At 34.3% G+C, this 22,233-nt stretch overlaps 1 protein-coding gene across 4 annotated transcripts in view; it reads left to right on the top strand.

The window, feature by feature from the left end:
* Positions 1-17,761, top strand: part of LOC141560852 (sulfotransferase 1C4-like) — a 35,263-nt gene extending 17,502 nt beyond the window's left edge. For all 4 annotated transcript variants that reach the window (XM_074299661.1, XM_074299660.1, XM_074299662.1 and 1 more), the window contains exons 4-9: positions 231-353; positions 2,062-2,159; positions 7,205-7,331; positions 11,201-11,295; positions 13,350-13,524; positions 17,378-17,761. In XM_074299661.1, coding sequence (XP_074155762.1) covers positions 231-353; positions 2,062-2,159; positions 7,205-7,331; positions 11,201-11,295; positions 13,350-13,524; positions 17,378-17,490 — 731 coding nt within the window. In that variant the 3' untranslated portion in view covers positions 17,491-17,761. The remainder of the gene's footprint in view (positions 1-230; positions 354-2,061; positions 2,160-7,204; positions 7,332-11,200; positions 11,296-13,349; positions 13,525-17,377) is intronic.
* The last annotated feature ends 4,472 nt before the right edge of the window (positions 17,762-22,233 follow it).

Here is a 22,233-nt window from a genome sequence, read left to right as displayed (position 1 = left end):
CAAGGCCTGTCTTAACTATGTCACCTTCCCCTTCTCAATAAATTCTAATAGTTCTCTCTTATCTCCATCATCAAATATCTCTCTTTGATATTTTCTCTTATCACCATTGCCTATGAACACAAATAGATTTCATTTTTTCCATACTTCTAAATATTATAAAAAATTAATTCCTGAATCTTAATGCATTATTTATTTGGTTTGTCATTTTGTTTGTTCTGTTTTTTTACCAGGAACAACATGGCTCCAAGAGATTGTAGATATGATACAGAACAATGGAGATGTTGAAAAAACAAGAAGGGCTCCAATTAACATACGGAATCCTTTCCTTGAAAGAGTAAACCTATCTTATGTTGGTAAGTCAAATACAATTTAAGAACACAATCTACAAGTTACCCATAAACTCAATAACTATCATTACTCCACTTTAATCACAATATTCTCATAACTTAGATCCTATCATCTCAGAATTACACTACTTCCAAAATCTAAGAATTCAATATTCTACTGTCCATCCTAACTTCTTAAAAATCTTAATATCTAATTCTAATATCTTGCCTTCACTATGATCCATAAATCATAGTGGGTTCATGACCAATCTCACTCTGACTTTATTTGCTTTGATTCAAGTTCCAAGAAACTTTACACCAACCATCTGTTCCTAAGTCTAATCCTCTGGTTTTACAAATAAAGCCCAAATGGTTACCAAAGGGTACATAAACAGCAAGTACTAAAGCCAAGATTTGAAACTGACTTCAAATGTCCTGAATATTGTACCACATCCTTGCACCCCCAAAATTCCTATGTTCCCAACCCTTAGACACTCATCTTTCAATCACCCTATGCTCTGATTCTTTTGGTCTTACTCCAGATCTTCTGGAGAAATTCACAAAATGGAACTCATTTTACCCACTTCAAACATTTAGTACATAAACCAGGTGAACTGTTATTCAGTGTTCTAACTGTGGGGTTATCTTTGACTCTTCTCTATCACTTTCAAGTCCTTTAAAGTTTCAGATCTCTTCTAAAAGAAACTTTTCTCTATTCTTCTTAAAGCTAGTGCTTTCATTTTTATTATCTCTAGCTTATTCATTATATATCTTGTTTGTACATATTTGTTTGCATGTTGCATGTTTGAATCTCCCCTCATTAGATTGATCTCCTTGAGAAGAGGAACTGGGGGTTTGTTTTGTTTTTTTATACCTTAGCTTAGTACAATGCCTGGCACATTGTAGGCACTTAAGTTGGTTTGCTGATTTAACTTGTTGACTATCATTTATTTATCATCATTACTATTAATTTAAAATAATTCAATATTATTATCAGTTACCAAATCCTGTAGTTTTCATCCCTGTAAGATTATTCATATCTAATTCCTTTCTAGTTGCTGCAGCCCTACAGTTTATTGTTGTCTGTTATTCATTTGTATCCAACTCTTCAGGACCCTAGGATTATACTGGCCATTGAGTTTTCTTGGCAAAAATATTTGCTACTTCCTTCTCCAGTAGATTAAGGAAGACAGATTAAATGGATTGCCCAGAATCACACACCTATTAAGTTGTCTGAGGCCAAATTTGAGCTCAAGTCTTCCTGACTCTAAGCCCAGTGCTCTATATAACAGACCTTCATTATTGCCTACCTGAGTTATTGCTATAATCTTCTTACAGGTTTTTCCCCCTTTTACTCTCTACCACAAAAACTGATCAATAATCACTATTCTGAGAAGACAGAGAAAGGGGTCAATAACCCAGGAAAGGTTAAAAATCCCTATTTTAGAGAGTAAGAGTATTGAAAAGTTGTCACATGCAAAAAAGATGATTACACATGAAACTGCAAAACAACTATGTACAAATTGCTATTCCTTCCAAATCCATAAGAAAATTATTGTGTAAACTTTTTCTCTTCCCCCTCCCACATTATCATATCTTGAAAGTAAAGGAGTCTAAATAATAGGACTGACTTTCTGTTTGCTTGTCTAAAACATACAAACAACTTTCTTTAGGGTTTCTATAAATAACCATAAACAGCAAAGTAATGAGGAAATGAAAATAAACTATCTTGCAGGGCCAGACAGGGCTAATGAAATGCCTTCACCAAGAATCCTAAAAACCCATCTTCCTGTGCAACTACTGCCTCCATCCTTTTGGGAAGAAAACTGTAAGGTAAGTGTCAACATGATGGGAAGAAGTGGAAACCAGAAAAGCATTGCAGATGGGACTATATGTTATCCGTCAGAAAATCTGATCAAATTACATGTCTACTCTACCACAGATAGGTAAGGCCAGAGGGCTGCTATACCAGGAAAGTAGTCCATTATGATGATGCTGTCTGCATAGATATCCTGTGCAGACGTATAACCAGAGTGGGAGAAGTAGAACATTGCCCCAAAATGGATTAATTTAGAGAGTACAAAACTGGTATTACAGACTTGATGGGATTTGCTAATATTCCCAACTGAAAGAATATAATTCTCTCCCCTCTACCATTATCTCATTACCTCATTACCTCATTACCTGTGACCACTTAACCACTTAAAAACTTTCTTGTTTTCAGGGAATCTCACATTTTCTACACCTAGTCTGGGACTGAGCCTAATCCACCACAAGATCCAAGAGGATGAGATAAATGTGCTAATCACTCTTGCCTATAAATAAAAAAAGTGGTAGTAGAGGGGGAAAGCATATGGGGGAAAAGGTCTCAGATCCTCATATCTATACTGGCTACCAAACTTAGCTAATTAGCACCTAGTTAACAATAGAAGTTCAAATAGCAAGTCATCATCCTATATCAATTCTTCCTTTTGGGAAAAACCTGTGTTTATTACTTCAGCTTCATTTTTTCCCAGTCTCTCCTCAGATTTGTAATTTGACTTCCAACCTCACCACTTAGCTGAATTGCTTTCTCCAAGGCTACCAACAATCTTTTAATTGCTGAATCCAATGGCATTTCAGCATCTTATTATTCTAGATATTCTCTCCTCTCTTTGCTTTCCTAACTCAGATCTCTCCTAGTTCATCTGTAGTCACCTGACCACTGCTTTTCAATCTCCTTTGCTCAATCATCAACTTTGTCCTGCTTCCTAGTCATAAGTGTATCCCCTAAAAGTCTGATCAGGGCCATCTTCAATTCTCTCTCTACGCTCTCTTTCTTGATAATCTCAACAGTTCCCATCGCTTCAATTATAATATCTATGCAAATAACTGTGTGACCCTGGGCAAGTCATTTAACTCCAATTGCCTCAGGGGGGAAAAAAAGAGATAAAGCTGGAAATATGGGATGATACTAGATCCAAAAGATTGAGCTCTTCAACCCACTCTGAATCCTACCACTTTCATATAAAGATACCTCTCTTGCTTCTACCAGTGGTAGAAATTGCCCATGAATCTAGATTTCTTTAATCAAAGGATTAGAGTAAGGTGAGAGTATGCAATGTTGAATAAGTCATAATAACAAAAATGTTTTATCAACTCAAACTCATTGTCCTTCCCAGTCATTTAAATATCAAGGTGATATTTAGGGAACAACAGTTTTGTTTACTTTCTTCTAAATGATAATACAATAACCAACATTGTAAAACAAATAAGCTAACATGTAAAGTGCTTCATAAACCTAATAGTGCTATTAGTACCTTACAAAGCATTTTATGGCCCAAAATATATATAGATTATAAATATCCTTAAATTTCATTACTACTCTGTTTTAGCTTTATCATCCATGAAATTCTCAACCAAGTTCCCCAGGTTTATCTAGGATCTAAAATCAAAGAATCACAGAATTTTTAGAACTAGGAAGAATTTTAGAGAGCATTCTAGTTTGATGTCTTTAATTATTTTAACTTAGTTTAATACTATCCATCTCACAAGTGAGAGAAGAGTGCTATTATCCCACTTCCCCCATTCTCTCAGGCATAAAAAGCATCCAATTCATTGTAATTAACTGGAAGGGAGACTATGATCATTAGATCATATATTTAGGTGAGGAAGATAGCTTAAAGGTCTTTTGGAAATCTAAGTCCAGAAAGGTGAAAAAATTTGCCCCAGCTTATCTAGATACAGCAAGGCATGGGGCCAAAATTCAAACCTAGATTTCTTCCATTGTACAAATACTCTGACTTTATGGTTCTGCTCTAGAACTTTGCCTTTTAGTATTCCTTATATCCTAGTGAGCATTACTTTAAATTTGTCTCTGACTTCTAGATATAGTACACTAGTCTGACTCTTTGGCCTTTTTCCAAGTCACACAAAATACTTAAATCAAGTCACCAAGCACATATTATGAGCCAATGCTATACATCCTAGAGACACAAAGAAAGGCAAAACTAGCATCTCAAAGATGTGAAAGACTACCAGAAAAATTACTATGTACAGAAAATATATAAACAGGATAAAGTAGAGTTGTCTCTTAAGGCAAAAAAGACTTCTTGTAAAAGGTATTATAATTAGACTTGAAGAAATCCAGAAAAGCCAGAAGATGAAAAAAAAAAGGTGGGGGGAGAAATTTCCATGTGTGGGGGACACAGAGAAGAGAACATATATAAGGGATGCTGTGAAGGTAAAATTAGTAGAATTTGGCAAATTATTGGATATGAGGAATCAAGGACTATACCCAGCTTACAAATCAAATGACTTGGAGGATGGTGATACCTTTTACAATAAAAAGGAAAGTACAATGAAGGAAGGATTTGAGGAGGAAAAAAATTAATTCAGTTTTGTATATGTTGAGATTAAGGCATCTATAGCATATCCAATAAGGAGTTGTAGATGAAGAAAGAGATTACAGCTGAACAGGTAAATCTGAGAATCATCTGCATTCAGAAGAACATAAAAAACCATGAGAGTCAAGGAGATCACTAAGCTAACTAGAAAAGAAGGTTAAATAGATCCAGAACAGCCCTTTGGGGGATACCATAATAAGTGAGAATGATTTGGAGAAAGAGTCAACAAAGAAGTTTGAGTAGACAGAAAGAAATCTAGAAACAGTGTCTCAAAAACCTATAAAGGAGAGAGTATCAAAAAGGAGAGGGTGATTGACATGGTCAAAGAATATACAGAGGTAAAGAAGGATGAGGACTGAAAAAAAAAGCTATTAGATTTCACAAATGAGAGATCATTTGTAACTCTGGAGAGAGCAGTATAGATTGAATCATGAGGTCAGAAAATAGGCCACAAAGATTTAAGAAGAAATTGAAAAGAAAATTAATTATCTATTATATTTAGCCTTCTCAAAGAATTTAGCCACAAAAAGGAAAAGAGATCTAAAATAATATTAGCGATGGATGGATCAAGTGAAGATATTTTGAGGACAAAGAAAACATGGGGTTTCTTTATAAATAGTAGGGAAGCAAATTAAAGATTAGTAAAAGTGAGGATAATGGAGCAAACTTCTGGAGAAAATTAGATGGCTTGTGCATATTGAAGAGTTAATCTTGGCAAAGAAAAAGACCACATTGTCATGTGTAACAGATGAAAGAGGAGATAATTGAAAAAGGCAACCAAGAAATAAGAGTTAAGAAAGAAGGGATGAGGAGGAGCTCTCAGTTAATAACCTTAATTTTTCAGTTAAATATGAAGGAACAGTCTCAGCTGAGAAAGAAGGGAAAAAAGAAGGTGTAGTAGGTTTGAAAAAATTTGAAAGAAAGCAACCTACTATATAGTACATAGCCCATCAGTCAGCAAGTATTTATTGTGCAAAATGTGTCAGGCACTGTGCTAAGGGCTAGGAAAATGATAGAAAGGCAAAACACAATCTCTGCCTCAAAAAGTTCATCCAGGATGCAAACAACTACGTACATAGAAGCTAAATGCAGGACAAATGGAAAGTAATCTCAGAGGGAAAGTGCTATCAGGATATAGTAAAGGCAAGGAAAGGTGTAGTTTGATATGAATTTTGAAGGAAGCCAAGAATTGGAGGTGAAGAGTATTTTAGGCATGGAAATAACCATACCAATGCACCATCCAAAGATAGAGTTGTATGTGAAGAACAGCAAATAGGCCACTATAGTTGAACTATAGAGGATGAAGAGGAGAATAAACTATAAGAAGACTGGAAAAATAAGGCAACCATTATCACCTTGGACCAACCTACAATATTCAGGGTTCCCATGTAAGCCAATGCTTGCCATCACTTTAGAGTACTTTGTTTCCCACCCCAAGCAAAGATAAATAAAATATAGCATACATGTAGTTCAACTTAACAATTTATGTAATACTAAATTGATTTCTGATAGTACCTAGATAGCATTTGACAGAAAAAATATGATTCAACTTTGCTGTTCCACATAAAATGGCTTTATTTTTTCACAAAATATTAAGCTAAATTCTAACCTGAAACAGAGTTGTAAGCTTCTCTTGGAAATAGAATACTGTTTACTCCTGTCATTGCAATCACACCCATAATCAAATTGGCATTAACCATATTCAGGTATAAATGGCAAAGGTTATCTCAACTCTACAACAGGAATTAGAAGAAAGACTACTTTCACTTGCAGAAATTTACATTGGCAAAAGATATCAGTTTTAGCTTAAGACTTTTTCAAACATTTATGTTATATTTAGAAGTAATTTACAAGGCATACTACTACAGCAAATTTACTAATGTCTATGTTAGAAAAAAATAACTAATTATGAATAAATATAAAGTGAAAGTATATGTCAATGAACCCAATTTGAAAGCAAACAAAAAGTTTTCAGTTACGATTACATACTAGGTATTGAAACTGATTACCTCAACACATAGAACTTACTCTTCCAATGCAGATCAAGACCTCTGAAGCTGGCAATCTTACAATTACTTTTATTACTGAGAATTTAAGTAATCTTCTTAAGGTTTCATAGCCAATAAGTGTGACAGACAGGACTTCATTCCAAGTGTTCCTGACTTCAAAAACAGCTCTATATAGTCATGTCTGCCCGTTCCCTCTCATAATGACTGTTAAATTTTCAGTGTGGCCATTTACACCTCAAAAATCAGCAAAGGCTTGGGGTTTGATTGATTGGTTTGTATAGTTTCTAGGCTAAAGAAAATTATAGAGAAAATATTATTAAACTCAAAAGGGTGTCAAGTATACTTTAAACATTTACTAGCAGACCCCCCTATATGTCTACCACATTGTCTCTCTGACTACATGATAAGTATGCTAAATACAGTACTTTGTGTTGATCCTTTTCTCTTACCTTTTCTTTTTCCCCTTTCTTCCTACATATACCAGATCATCTATGTGGCAAGAAATGCCAAGGATAACATGGTCTCCTTTTTCCATTTCCAAAGAATGAATAAAGGACTTCCAGATCCAGGAAGCTGGCAAGAGTATTTTCAAACATTCTTGGAAGGCAAGGGTGAGTGGAGTACAAGAACACTTCTGTTGTAAAGGAAGCCCCACAACGAAGCAAACAAGGGCTCTGAAATTTTCTGGCAGATGGGTACGAATCTTGTAACAGTGAGAGTACCAGGGATTGGGAATTCAAGGCTTTTGCATGTGGAATACAATTTGAGGGCCACCTTCATTTTCTCTACAAGAAATTGTTTCAACTAGAGACATTTTTTAGCAAGAACAAATGTAACAATTGCAACAGGGAGCATTTGATTTAAAATCAGCAACTTTCTAATCTGTATTAATTTTTTAATATGTAAGCATGCTTTCAAACTACACCCAAGGGGGCAGTTAGGTGGTGCAGTGGATGGAGCACCAGCCCTGAAGTCAGGAGGACCTGAGTTCAAGTCTGACGTCAGGCACTTAATACTTTCTGGCTGTGTGACTTAACCCCAATTACCTCAGAGAAAAAAAAAAAAAAAAGAAAAAAAAAAAAAAAAGGAAAGAAAGAAAGAAAAGAAAATCACCCAATTCATAACTTTCTTGCAGAGCAATGACCATTGACAAATTACTGTTTGGGCCACATCAATTCTTGCTTCTTTATGAATTGCTAATGATATGAATTGTTTTATAACTTTTCCAAGTATGTAATTTAAACATTTTTAAAATAATTCACCCTTTAGAAGTTAGTAAATATAATTTATTTATCACAAAGGGCCAGTAGGTGGTGCAGTGGGATAAAGCAAGAATCCTGGGGTCAGGAGGACCTCAAAAATGGCCTCAGATATTTACAAGCTACATGACATCCTTTGCCACATACACCCTCAAAAAAAGAATAGGATCATGAAGAGTCAGACATGACTAATCAATAAAATGACAATATTGAAGAGAAGCCCTTAGTTCAAATCCAACCTCAAACACTGGACTGTGTGATCCTGTCCAAGTCACTTAACCTCTCTGCCTCAGTTTCTTGATCTGTAAATGGTAATAATAATAGCTCCTACTTCCAGAATAATAAGATTTGTGAGAATAAGATTTTTTTTTAATTTTTGCAAATCTTAGTCTTATATAGATGCTACTAGCTATTATTATTACAAATTTAAAACCTTCCACCATGTTCTCTCCCTCTGGTTTCTCATTCAGTCCTAGAACAATTGGGGGCCTCAAATAGGATTCCTAATCACTCAAAAGTTTAGCCTAACAACAAGATATTAAAAAATGTCTGTTGTCCTGTTTATGATATGCACTTAGACAAACAATCCACATAGCTCATCCATCAGCATATAATTCACAATAATGGCTAGTATTTATGTAGTGATTTAAGGTTTGAAATGTGCCTTACAAATATATGTGCATATATAAATACACATAAAGGGTTTTTTTCCCCAGTTTTTTTTTTTTTAACCGACCTCAATATTCTCTCTGAAACTAAGGTCCATTTTATGATCCATCCATTCTTCTGGCAAAATTGTATACAAATGCAATCACAAATTATAGATTACCATAATCTCCAATAATTTAAAGTTTAAAATAATCAAAGGCAGGGAGGAAAAAGAGAGAAACACACATGATACATAGGAGCAAGCTGCAACACATTATAAAGAAAATGTGCACAGATGTTAAACATCACAAGAAAAAAGTTTGGCCAGAAAAAAAGCAAAGAGATGCAAAGAAGAATGGTTACTGAATGGTTAACTAATGAGCAGGCCATATACTCCATTGATATCTAGGCAGTGTCAAAAGACATAAAAGGAAATCCCCTTTACTAGGTATATTAAGTAGCATATTTAAAAGACAGTGACAAGAGATTCACAGTATGGAGAGGTTAATTGCTGTGTACATTATTAAAAGGATTATTTACATCAATGAGATCATAGATCTACTGATATATTGAAGAAGATTAACTTCTGGGGTTTTCCTAAGCTACAATCAAGCTGTCCTGACTTCCTTGAGAAGGGTGAGGAAGCTGGAAACCATCCAATAAGAATATTCCGGGGCAGCTAGGTGGTGCAGTGGATAGAGCACCAGCCCTGAAGTCAGGAGGACCTGAGTTCAAATCAGACATTTAACATTTCCTAGTTATGTAACCCTGGGCAAGTCATTTAACCCCAAATGCCTCAGCAAAGAAAAAAGAAAAAAATATTCCTTATTGAACATAAAATATTTAAAAATATGTTATATACGACCAACTTATATATAGGTGACATATGTAATCACTTATAATTTCTGATTTAAGAGATTTGGCCAAAATTCCCATATTCAAAAATATCACATACCCCTGGGATGTCTCAGGACTTCTCAGTCACTGGAGTCAGACAGCCAACAAGTTTTTAAGTTTTTACGACATATTTAAACCATATCTACAATACGTAACCATATCTTAAACCAAAACCATTCTGACTCACGACTGGCCAACAATAAGTCTCAAACCAAGCCCTAAGTGGTCACTGTTTAGGTCCAGATAAACTCTGAGGGAATATAGTCATTTCTATTTTGGTCAAAAAATCTGAGTCTTTCCTTCCTGGATTTATATATTTGAATTTTTTTTTTTTTTTCTGACTACATGAAACTGGCTATTGTTTGTCTTGATTTCTATCTAGCCTTAATCACTGAGTAGGTGGGGCTCAGTCTAACTGAGATGTATTGAAGACTTAGCTTTAAAAAGTCAAGGTCTCCCTTGACCATCTATCTAGATCTTTATCTGGCCACTGGACCCAGATGGTTTTGGAAGAGAAAGTGAAGCAGATGGCCTTGCTCCCTCATTTAAATCTAACTCATTTTGCATGTCATGAATGAAGGACAAGCACCAACAACTTTATGCCAGGCACTATAATAAATGCTGTGGATACAAAGAAAGTCAAAAACTCAATCTTGGAAGTAATCTCAGAAGAAAGACACTAAGGGTGAACTCAGTAGTACAAACACACAAACACAGACTGAAACCCAAATCCCTCTGGGACAGATAACATGAATATGTCATCAAAATCTTAGTGTGAATAGTATTATAATATTGCTGGCTAATGTGACAGAATTAAAAAATGACTCTCCAAACTATGTCCAAAGGGCTATCAAACTGTGCACACCCTTCGATCTAGCAGTGTCTCTGGGCCTGTATCCCAAAGAGATCATAAAGAAGGGAAAGGGATCCACATATGTTAAAATGTTTGTGGCAGCCCTTTTTATAGTGGTGAGAAACTGGAAACTGAGTGGATGGATGAAAAGGTTATGGCATATGAATGCAATGGAATATCATTGTTCTATAAGAAATGATGAGCAGGCTGATTTCAGAAAAACCTGGAAAGACTTATATGAACTGATGCTGAGTGAAGTGAGCAGAACCAAAAGAACATTGTCCAGAGTAAAAAGATTTATGTTATGATTAGTTGTGATCGACTTAGCCTTTTTAACAATGTGATGATTCAAGGCAATTCCAATAGACTTCCAAAGAGAGAACTATAGAGGCTGAAAGTGGATCAAAGTATAGTATTTTCACCTTTATTATTATCGTTGTTGTTTGTTGTCTTCTTTTCTTTCTTGTGGGTTTTTTCTCTTTTGTTCTGATTTTTCTTATACTATATGACAATTATGGAAATAAGTTTAAAAGAATTGCAGATATTTAATTTGTCAGATTACTGTCTTGGGTAGGATGGGAGAGGGAGAAAAATTTGAAACACAAAGTTTTACAAAACTGAATGTTAAAAACTATCTTTACATGTATTTGAAAAAATAAAATACTATTAAAATCTTTTAAATGACCCTTCAATATACAAAACAGACCATAAATTAAAAATGTGCTTATGGCAAGAACAAGTCTCTTATTTCTCAAAGTAAGTAGCAGGGGACATTCTGTCCTTAATTATTTGTGACCAAGATAACCATGTTCTTCTCTTTCAGGTCTATGGGGATCCTGGTATGACCATGTGAAAGGATGGTGGGAAGCAAAGGACATTTACCCCATTCTCTACCTCTTCTATGAAGACATTAAGAAAGTACATAATAATTTTGATTGTGATTATTTGCCTATTTTACCTAATCATTTCAGTTTTTTGAAAGTAATGAAATCTAAAAACTAATAACATGTCACAGTGCTGGTCTTGGAGTCAAGAAAACCTGAGTTTTAATTCTGTGTCTGATTTAGTAACTCTGTGACTGAGAGCAAGTCAAATAACCTTTCTAAACCTTAGTACACTCTTTGGGTTGCCTACATTTTTTACATTTTTAAAAATTATTGAGATTCCAAAGAACTTTTTTATGTAAGTAGTATATATTGATATTTACCCCATTAGGAACTGTTATTGCTATTTTTTAAATATTTAATTTATTTAAAAATAACAAAAGCACGAACACCTAAGTGATAAAGTGGCTAGAACACCAACCCTGCAATCAGGAGGACCTGAATTTAAACCTTACCTTATACACCTATACTTAATAGCTTTGTGAGTCTGGGCAAATCACTTTAACCCTGATTGCCTTGAAAAAAAAATAATAATAATAATAATAATAACATAACCATTACACATTAACTTAAGTAATATAGCTTAACTTTTAAAATTTCATTTTCCAAACCAAAACATAATAGTGAAAAGAATAGCATTTTGGACATAGTTTTGCTAATCTAGGTAATATCTGGCTAATAGAAAACAGCTAGAGTCTCACATATGCTTTCTACATTTAATCTGTTGTAATGTGTTGTTTTGATTGACATCTATAAAGAAAATCTGGCCTCACACAGACCTGTATTGGGAAAAGGAACGAATCCTTCATGGACAAATAATATCTTAGAATTAATCGTAAAGAGCTACTAAATGATGCAGTTGATAACATGCTGGTCCTAGAGTCAAGAAGACATCCTTCCTGAGTTCAAAATGTCCCCCATCTATGACAAATCACTTCCCCTGTTTGTCTGTTTCTTCGTATGTCAAATGAGCAGGAGGAGAAAATGGTAAATCATTCCAGTATCTTTGTCAAGAAAACACCAAATGGAGTCATGAAGAGTTGGATATTACAGAAACAACTAAACAATAACAAATCAGTATGAAAATAATTTTGATTTTACAAATCCCATGAAAGGGGCTCAAGAACCTCCAGGGGTGCACAGATTACATTTTGAAAACCAATGATCTAATCTAATTTCCTCATTTCTAATATTAGGGGATTGATGCACAGAGATAAAATAACTTATCTAAGTTCAGATCTGTATAAATTATACATAAATCCTAAGTGGCTTACATTTTTAGTTGCACACAGATCAGTTAGCACTTACAAAAAGTATAGGGAATCAAGCAAACAAAAAACTTAAAAATCCACATCTCTAGTGTTTTTCAAGAACTTTCAAGAGTTATTAGTGATTTAGGACAAAGTAGTTTCTGGTAGCCACTTTGCCATTCCATCACGTATTTACTGGGAAGAGAAACTGTACTTGGCTCTTTCCCAAGGACAATCAACCCAATCCATTTAAGACAAGACATTTTTGTTTCTCCTGTGTTTGTTTATTATCATCTCTATCCCTTTTCAAGGTTAAATAAGTTTTAATTTCTTGACACTTATCACCAAATATGCTACATGAGGCAGGATTTTAAGTTTAAACAAAATCACAAAGTTTACAAATTTAGCACTGACCAAGAATCAGAATTTTGCTTCTTACAAAATTGTACTGCCCGAGACCTTTAGATAGAACCTCCTATTAAAATCTCAGTTACCCTCAAAATTGACAACTTCTTGTACAATATGATGAATATAGAAATATGTTTAGAAGATCTAGATTGAATTGCTTGCTGACTAAGGGAAAGGGGAGAGAGGGGAAAAGAGAAAATTTTGGAACACAAGATTTTGTGAAGGTGAATGTTCAAAACTTATCTTTGCATATATTTAGAAAAATAAAAAACTACTTTAAAAAACTGACTTAGGTCTTCAGAACATGTAAGTAGAATCATTAGGTTTACAAAGAGATGCATCACAACTCCCATGATTCAATTCAATTTTAATGACATTCAATTTTAATATAACATGAAGAAATTCATTTTTCCTTCCATTTTTTCTACAGGATCCCAGATGTGAAATTAAGAAGGTGTTGGAATTCTTGGGGAAGAACTTGGATGAAAAAGTTTTAGATAAAATTATCCATTATACTTCATTTAATGTAATGAAGAAGAATCCCATGGCAAACTATACATCTGAACCCCAAATGAATCATTCTGTGTCTCCATTCATGAGGAAAGGTAATGTCTATGTTCTTTCACTTAAGTTAATATGAATTTATCCAATAAAATTCATGGCTCAAGCCAACACCCACAAAGCACCCAAACTGCATTATCACCCATAGTTTTGAACTTCAATATCACTTGAATGTGTCATATTAGAATCAGCCATATGTCACATGTAAAATTTAACAAAAGGAAAAGCTGAAGCAATTCTCTAATCAAGATATTACTTATTAAGAGGGGCATGCAACTTGATAATAAAAGATAGAAGTGCTTTAATAAAAGATGATACTACTTCTGGCCAAAAGACCCCAAACTGAAGATACAACTCATTTTTATAAGCATGGAACAAAGAACAGAAATCATATTATCAGCCACCATTACTGATTACATCAAAGAAAGTGGGCATAACCCACATGTGAGATGGAAACAAATTGTCTCTAAGGAATGCTTTTATGAATTTAAGTGTCCCAGCTGCCTTCTGAAATTACTTATAGGGACAGATATACAAACTTACTGGCATCTGAGGAACAGATAAGAGCAATTAATTGCTAAAGATGAGAAATCAGTTAGTCCAGCTTCTCAAAGATAACACACAAACCTTGCAGAAAATGCTGAAATAATGGTTCTTGCAGAAAATGCTGAAATAATGGTTTATGAGAGAGCTGAGAATAGAGTTTTTCTTTAACAATTATTATGGGACAGTTTAGACCTTTGTTATCTTCAAAAAGAAAGGTGACTGAACTTTTGTACACATTAACTACTTCACTCAGACAGAAGAGGTTTTAGATTTGTCACATGGAATACAGAATATGGTCACATAAAAAATCACTTACAGAATAAAATCAAATATAAAATATAGGATCCGTAAGTAATTCTCTCACATATAAACATGGCTTAATATCATATTCAGGACCAAGGGAAAAAATAGACTTGAAAAATATTCAAACAACTTCCAAAAGTTATTTGCCCCTAATTTTTCCCAGATCTAGATTATCTCCAGCCTATCTATAAGCATGCCCCAAACCCAGAAGTCACCTGACTCACATCATTCAGATATCTAGACTTAGAAACTCTCATCCAAATATCCTCAATGTTTAATTAAGAAAATGTCCTACGTATCCCCCATTAGCTTTCTCATGGGCAGGCAAAGGGTCATAATCAAATCAGATAGGTAATTTGGGAAACAGGCCTCTCAATTCACTTCTAGATTACCTAAAAGGACAGCAACCAAGATTCAGATGATAACTCCTCCTCTAGCTACATTTCCTTCTTGCCATGTTCTGTTCCAATCTTGCTTCCAACATCTTCTGCCTCACCACTGACCCCATAAATTTACTTCTCTCCAAAGGTATAGATAACCTCCTCATTAAAACCTTATCACAGGCAATGGCTGCAGAACAAAGGTTATTTTGCCTCTTCTCCTTAATTCACCTTTTCTCTGTTTTTATGGTATTTTTATATTTTTACTTATTAATATCTTATATATTTCGTGGTATTTTTATATTTTCCCCAACATGACACTCCAGATACCTTATAATCAAGCCATTTAGCTCCTTTCATGTCTCAATATTGAGGAGGCACACATTGCACAGAAAAAAAACACCTTCACTGAGTCTGAAGTCAGAGGATTTGCATTCAAATCCCATCCTTGACTTCCCCATCTGTGACAATGGGGAAGTCATTTATCCTCCCCAGGCCTCTGTTTCCCTCTAAGCAAAATGAAAAATTTGGATTGAATGAGCTTTGAGGTGCCTTCCAGTGCTGGAAATTTGAATAATTTATATTATTTGGGCAAGGCCCAACTTCAAAAGTTCCTCCTCCCTAATGAAGCAATATAACAAAACCACAGACACAAAAAGCAAAATGTTAAGTAGGAAGTAAAGCAATTTATCCTTAAATTAGCCTGCTAGTTTACAGGGTATATAATTAATAACAACCTCTAGTTAATATTTCAATTAGGTAGAATAATTAATACCTTTTCTTTATCATTAAAACATTGATCCCTAGGACTTTCAATATTATTTTGAATTTCTGAGAGGTTTCCTTTTCTCTGAAGAGCAAAAAGATCCATAGATAGATGAGTCTAATTTTGCTTTGTAAATACAGGCAGTTAGAAGTGGAAAGTACAAGTCCTTTAATTATCTTCCTTAAAATATTCAGTTATTCAGTAATGAGTTTGCTATTCCCAATTCAAATAAAATCTTTAGTTTTTATATACCACCCAACACTACATTTCTTGTGCAGTCTTTATTATCTTTATTACCATGTATGTCAATTATATTGGTTTAAAACTGAATCCGTCTGTTGCATGCACATCTATAGAATTATTTTCTGCATGAATTTTTTTTAGGAATATTGGTAAAAATAGATTTAGGAAAAAAATGTTGACATACCACAAACAAGATTATGAACTTTTAAATGAACCAACTTTTTTTTTAAATAAAAGCAAGTGGGTGGACATAGTTGGATTTAACAGGTATGGAGTGAAAAAGACCTGAGTTCAAAGACCCTGGGCAAGCACTGGAACTATCAGCCTGTTTCCTTAACTGCAGAATGGGAATAATAACACCTGACTTCCAGGATTGTTGTGAAAATTAAATGAGTTAATTTTTGTAACACAATGATTGGCACATAGATTCTTAATAAATGCTTATTTTTTCCCTTTCCAAAATAAAAATCAGGATATTTTTAATCTTAGACTTAAATTTTAGCATATATTTGGTATGTTATTATTAATGAAAGCTACTTAATGGTTAATAGTGATATCTTATATTTTTATATTGAGATGTTCTAGGTTGTAATGAAATTAGAAATAGTAGCACTAGCCAGTATAGGTAAGGCCAATGAAGATCTTATGAATTAGCTTAAATGAGCCCAGAGATATTTTAAAACCATGTACAATTTTGTTAGCTTACTATGCATGTTTATTTCCAAGCAGCAAGCCTTTATTAAGTACCTACTGTATGATTACTATTACACTGTGTGCTAGGATCCCAAACCATGCTAGATGGCTGAGCATTCAATGACAAAAACAAAAGTGTCCCTGCCCTCAGGGAACTTTCACTCTAATATGGTAAATAAATGAAAAACAAACACTAAATAAATATAAGGCAATTTGCTGGGGGGCATTACTTACTAAGGCAATCAAAAAAAGTTTCATATAGGAAGTGACATGAGCTGAATAATAATAATAATAATAACATACTCTTGAAAAAGAAGAAATTACTAAAAAATGGTTTACTTTAAATTTATATATGTGGGATTTTTTTTTAACTGAAGCAATTGGAGTTAAATGACTTTCCCAGGGTCACACAGCCAGGAAGTAAGTGTCTGAGTCAAATTTGAACTCAGATCCTCTTGATTTCAGGGCTAGTACTCTATCTACTGCACCAACTAGCTGCCCCAGATTATTTTTAAAATTAATAAAATCCCTAATACTAAAAAGCTAGCAACATAATCTTAGAGAATCATGACTAGAAATTTAGAATCAATTCTATATCCTCAGTTTCTTCTTCCATAAAATAAGAATGATTATATCAATTGGGACCACATGTTAGAGTGGAAAGAACTCTGAGCTGGGTTTAAATCCTGCCTCTGTCACTAATTGCATGTGTGACAGTGGACAAGTCACTTAAATGATCTGTGATAGTTGAACTACATGGCTTGTCCGGTCCCTTTTGGCTCTAAATCCATACTCAGAGAGATTAAATAACCTATTTAATATTGCATGTCTAGTGTCAGAGATAGGATTTGAATTTTTATCTTCCTAATATCAAGATAGCACTCTATACAACCCTCTAGCATGTGAACCTTGAGTCATCTGTTTTTATTAAAAATGCCTACTAATATTTTTGTTGCTATATTTTAGGTATGATTGGAGACTGGAAAAACTATTTCACTGTCGCTCAGAATGAGAGATTTAATGAAGAGTATAGGGAAAAGATGGCTGATACTACACTCTCTTTCTCCATGGAATACTAAGAAGGAAAATCTGGGATTGAGACAAAATGATGAATTTTGTACTCACAGGGTTTTAAAGTTGAAGAAACTGTCATTATATTCTCATACAACATGCAATATTCTCATAACAGTGGCTAAAAATAAATAAAAATTTTAGGCTCACTTCTGAACCCTTCTTAGAATAGTGGCTCCATCACCTCACAAACTATATTCTTTTTTCATACCCTTCTCCATAGATATTTAACATAGGTGCATTTCCATGATACTATTCATGATAAAAAATTGAATCTAGCATATTTCTGGCATGTGTGTTGATATAAGTTCAATTTTATCTATCTTGTCCCCTCTTTGATTGTGCCCTCATGATTTGCAGTCTACCAAATCTATAAATAACCATGTTACAGCTATAGATTCTTGAATTTTAAGCCACAAAATAAAAAATATAGAAAAAGTTTAACAAGCATGATGACTTTTGCCAAGACACTCTCCAGTTTGAAGCAGGATTCAGATATTCCTTGATTCCTTATAGCAAAAAAAAAAAAAAGAAAGAAAGAAAGAAAGAAAGAAAGAAAGAAAGAAAGAAAGAAAGAAAGAAAGAAAGAAAGAAAGAAAGAAAGAAAGAAAGAAAGAAAGAAATTGCATAGATAAATTCATTCTAATCCTTAAAGATACTTCTTTCATGTAATTTCTCATTACAATTAATTTAGGTAATAAAACTGAAAAACTGAAAAAAAATTAGAATTAGAAGGGACTTCAGCTATATATCTCAAAATTAATATATACCCCCAAATGAATTTGTTTCCATAATACAATCCACCTGTCACAGGGTTATTCAGTCTTAAAAATAAGATAAAGCTACAGTATCATATAGTAACTCATTAACATCAATTATTAGGAAGTTATTTTTCCTGATAGCAAATCTAAATTTTCCTCCACTTCTCTCAACTATTGTTCCTAGTTCTGAAACCTTTTGAGGCTAAAAACAATCTATTCCCTCTATGTGTCAGCCTTTCAGTGATTTGGTTGGAAGTAAAAACATACTGAGTTTTCCTGTCCTCTAGGTAAGGCATCATCCTCAACTTCAATGGATCTTCATATCACAGTTGAAGGTTATTAGCCATGCTGTCTGATTCCTTTAAATATTCTCCAACTTAACAAGTTTATAAAATGTCATGCCCAGAACTGTACATAATAGTTCAGAAGTTGCCTGACTAGGATTAATTATTACCTCCATTTTCTTGGAAATTATGCTTCTTTTAATGAAGCCCACAACTGAATTAGCTTCAGGGGCTGCGATATGCTACCATATTGATCTAGAAGTCTACTAAAAACTCTATGTAATTTTTCCATCTTCAAATGTTTCTGATATAGCCAGGAGCAGAATTTATCACTTTATATTGTCCATTATTAAGATAATATGACATGAATATAAGAGCTAAAATATGACACTCAAAAACCAGAATAGTGAATTTCTAATTTAAATATATGGTCATTTTTCTATTTCCCTTCTAATCCAACCCTGTTAGAATTATACGAAAGTTTCTTTCTCACTGAAATTATCAGTATTTTCATCCTTATAGGAATAGAATCCTGATATTTTTGTTTACATATGTAAATTGTACATAAAGGCATATGGGTCTGGATAGATGTCAATACACTATATTGAAACAGTCACCTTTTCAATTAATTTACCTGAGGGAAGCTAAACCATAGCCATGGCAACTTCTTGAGAAATGCATAATATAAATTACCTAGTAGGAATCAATAGGAAAGAACTATTCTCCAGTGAAGAATGAAATCATGATTGATTATTCTCTTCACATATTTAGTATGAAACTGACAACATATCCACAACATCTCTTCCATCTTTCTCCTATTCTGCTTTCCCATTATAACCACCCTAGTTCAACCCCTCATCTTCCTACCTAAACTATTGTAATATTCATAAAGAATTGTAGAATATTACACTTGAAATGAATACTGAAAGCTAATCAAAATCTAGCCATTTTACAGGTAAATAAACTAAAACTCAAAAAGAAAAGTTATTGATCCATGGTCATATAGGTAATATAGGGAAGTGTTAAGACTCAAACTCAAGTTTTCAGGGACTCATGAGTCAAAGTCTAATGTTCTTTGTACTAGATAGACTACACTAACATTCCTAAATACCTATTTTCAATCTATTTTATCCAAAGCTTCTTAAAATTGTGAGTCATAGTTCCATATGGGGATCACATAACTAAGTGTGGGAGTCACAAAAAAAAGCCAACAGTAAAAGCTATCAACCATTCTGCCAAGATTTAATTTTTTTAAAGCTTTTTTTATTTTTCAAAACACATGGGGGAGGGGCAGCTATGGCGCAGTGGATAGAGTACCAGCCCTGAAGTCAGGAGGACCTGAGTTCAAATTTGCCCTCAGACACTTAGCACTTCCTATCTGGGTGACTCTGGGCAAATCACTTAACCCCAATTGCCTCAGGGAAAAAAAATATGTGTGGACATTCTTCAACATTAGCTCTTGCAAAACCCTGTGTTCCAATTTTCTCCCACTTTCCCCACATCCTCCCCAAGATGGCAAGTAGTCCAATATATGCTAAACATAGTAGAAATATGTATTAAATCCAATATATGCATACATATTTATATGATTATCATGTCACACAAGAAAAAAGCAAAATAAAATGCAAGCCAACAACAAAAAGTGAAAATGCTATGTTGTGAACCACACTCAATTTCCACAATCCTCTCTCTGGGTGTAGATGGCTCTCTTCATCACTGAAGAATTGGAACTGGTTTGAATCAGATTTAATTCTTAATGTAAAAAAATAAGCACATTATAAGAGATAAGCATTTTCCCAACAACTCTACAGACCCCCTGATGAAGCCAGGAAAGAATTTTTACTCACAATCTTGCAGGACCAATGTCCATAATCTTAGAATCACCAGAGTCTGCCCTTTTATACTCTGTGACCCAAATGCAAGTCCCTTCCCTAATTCCCCTTTGACATGGTATTACAAAGGTTATAGCCTACCCAGACCATCTAATTCTCCGACAGTTGAATCTCCACCTCTAATTATATCTCTTCTTGGCATTCACCTTATTTGGACATAATTCAGTTTTCCCTCCCATCCCCAATCCCCACCCCTAAATTCCCCATTGGCTGGGTAGAATAGAGATTACAGCCTATCCAGAGCATCTAATTCCCCTGTATGAGTCTAAGTACCCAACTTCTGATTATATCTCATAGCCTGTTTCTTATTCTAATTTATGGTTTCCCTCAATAAATTTTCTTTCCTTTGTTCCATGTAAGCCTTAACCCTTAGGTTTCATTTCTTAGGTTTCAGTTTCATTTCTCTGATTTAAATTTCATTTCTCTGCATTTCTTGAAGTTTCATAAACCCTCATCTAATTTTCACAACACCCACCTTCATTAGGATGCAAATTGCTTTCATCTTTAATAAATGGTAAAATTATATGTATACCAAAGAATTGTTTGAAAAGACATTCTGGAGCAGCTAGATGGTGCAGTGGATAGAGTACCAGCCAGGAAGTCAGAAGGATCTGAGTTTAAATCTGACCTCAGACACATAACACTTCCTAGCTGTGTGACCCTGGGCAAGTCACTTAACCTCAATTGCCTGTATTTGAAACAAGGATTCTTACAAGGTACTAACTCAGTGGAATTGATAAGACAATGATTATCTAGTTTAGCATGGTGATTAATAGTTCTCTAGTTCAGTACATGTACTTTGTACTTAATATAGTTCCACAAGATTCGCACCTATGATAATGTAATTAAACTAGAGCATATAAAGCTAGGACAAACTCAGCCAGAGTCAGAGCCAGAGAGTCCCTGAAAACTTGAGTTTGAGTCAGAGAGCTCGGAGCCAGAGAAAGCAAGAAGACTGGATACATTCACTTCATCTCACACCACTGTGGTGGTTGGTCTCCTGCACTTCCCCCATTGAGTCCAGGGCTGGTCTAAAAGGCCCTCCAGAAAGCTGCCCAGCCCCAGGCAAGGATTCAACAAAGAATTTGGACTTTATCCCTGGCTATTCTCATGGTGATTACTGAACTGAAACAAAGGCTGGTCCAAAGACCTCCAGAAAACCATTACAATTTATTATCAGTAAATATTTGATTTGTATATCTATTTTACATATTTATGTACACGAGGTTGTATAAAAATTTCTTGGGATAAAAGGGATCATAAATGGAAAAAGTTTAAGAAGCCCTACTTTCTACTGATGGGAACCCTAAACCAGCTTATGATTCTAAACCAGTTTATTCTCAGGAATTATTAATAAACTCAACCTGTTTCTATTATTAATCATATAATCAGGTCAGTTTTCCCAGGTTGTTCTCTTTGCACAGAATTATGTGAACCTAGTCCATTGTTAATTCATTCATGCTGTCTTCAACTCACTGAGACTATCTTGATTAACATATCTTTAGACAATTAAACAACTTCTGGTTCCTCCCCTTACTCCGTAGATTCTGCTCCCCCACTTCTCTTGCTCTCCCCTGAGACTTTAAATGTCATGTCCCCCACAAAAACAAGTTGACAAATCAGTATGAATCCATAAGCTATTTCATATAAATAAATGGTAAGTCTCTGTTGTCTGTGATGTTTGTTTTAAGAAGCTCACCACTATGCTCTCTCAAATCTGTTTCCTATTTCTATCACTTCTGGTGTCTTTATTTTCACTTCAAAATCATTACCAAGTAATAAACGTCCATATATACATAGAAATAGTACAGTAA

This window comes from Sminthopsis crassicaudata, chromosome 3, assembly GCF_048593235.1.
Source record: "Sminthopsis crassicaudata isolate SCR6 chromosome 3, ASM4859323v1, whole genome shotgun sequence".
Taxonomy (NCBI): domain Eukaryota; kingdom Metazoa; phylum Chordata; class Mammalia; order Dasyuromorphia; family Dasyuridae; genus Sminthopsis; species Sminthopsis crassicaudata.
Note: the sequence above shows the minus strand (reverse complement) of the source record. Positions and strands in the feature narration are given on the sequence as shown.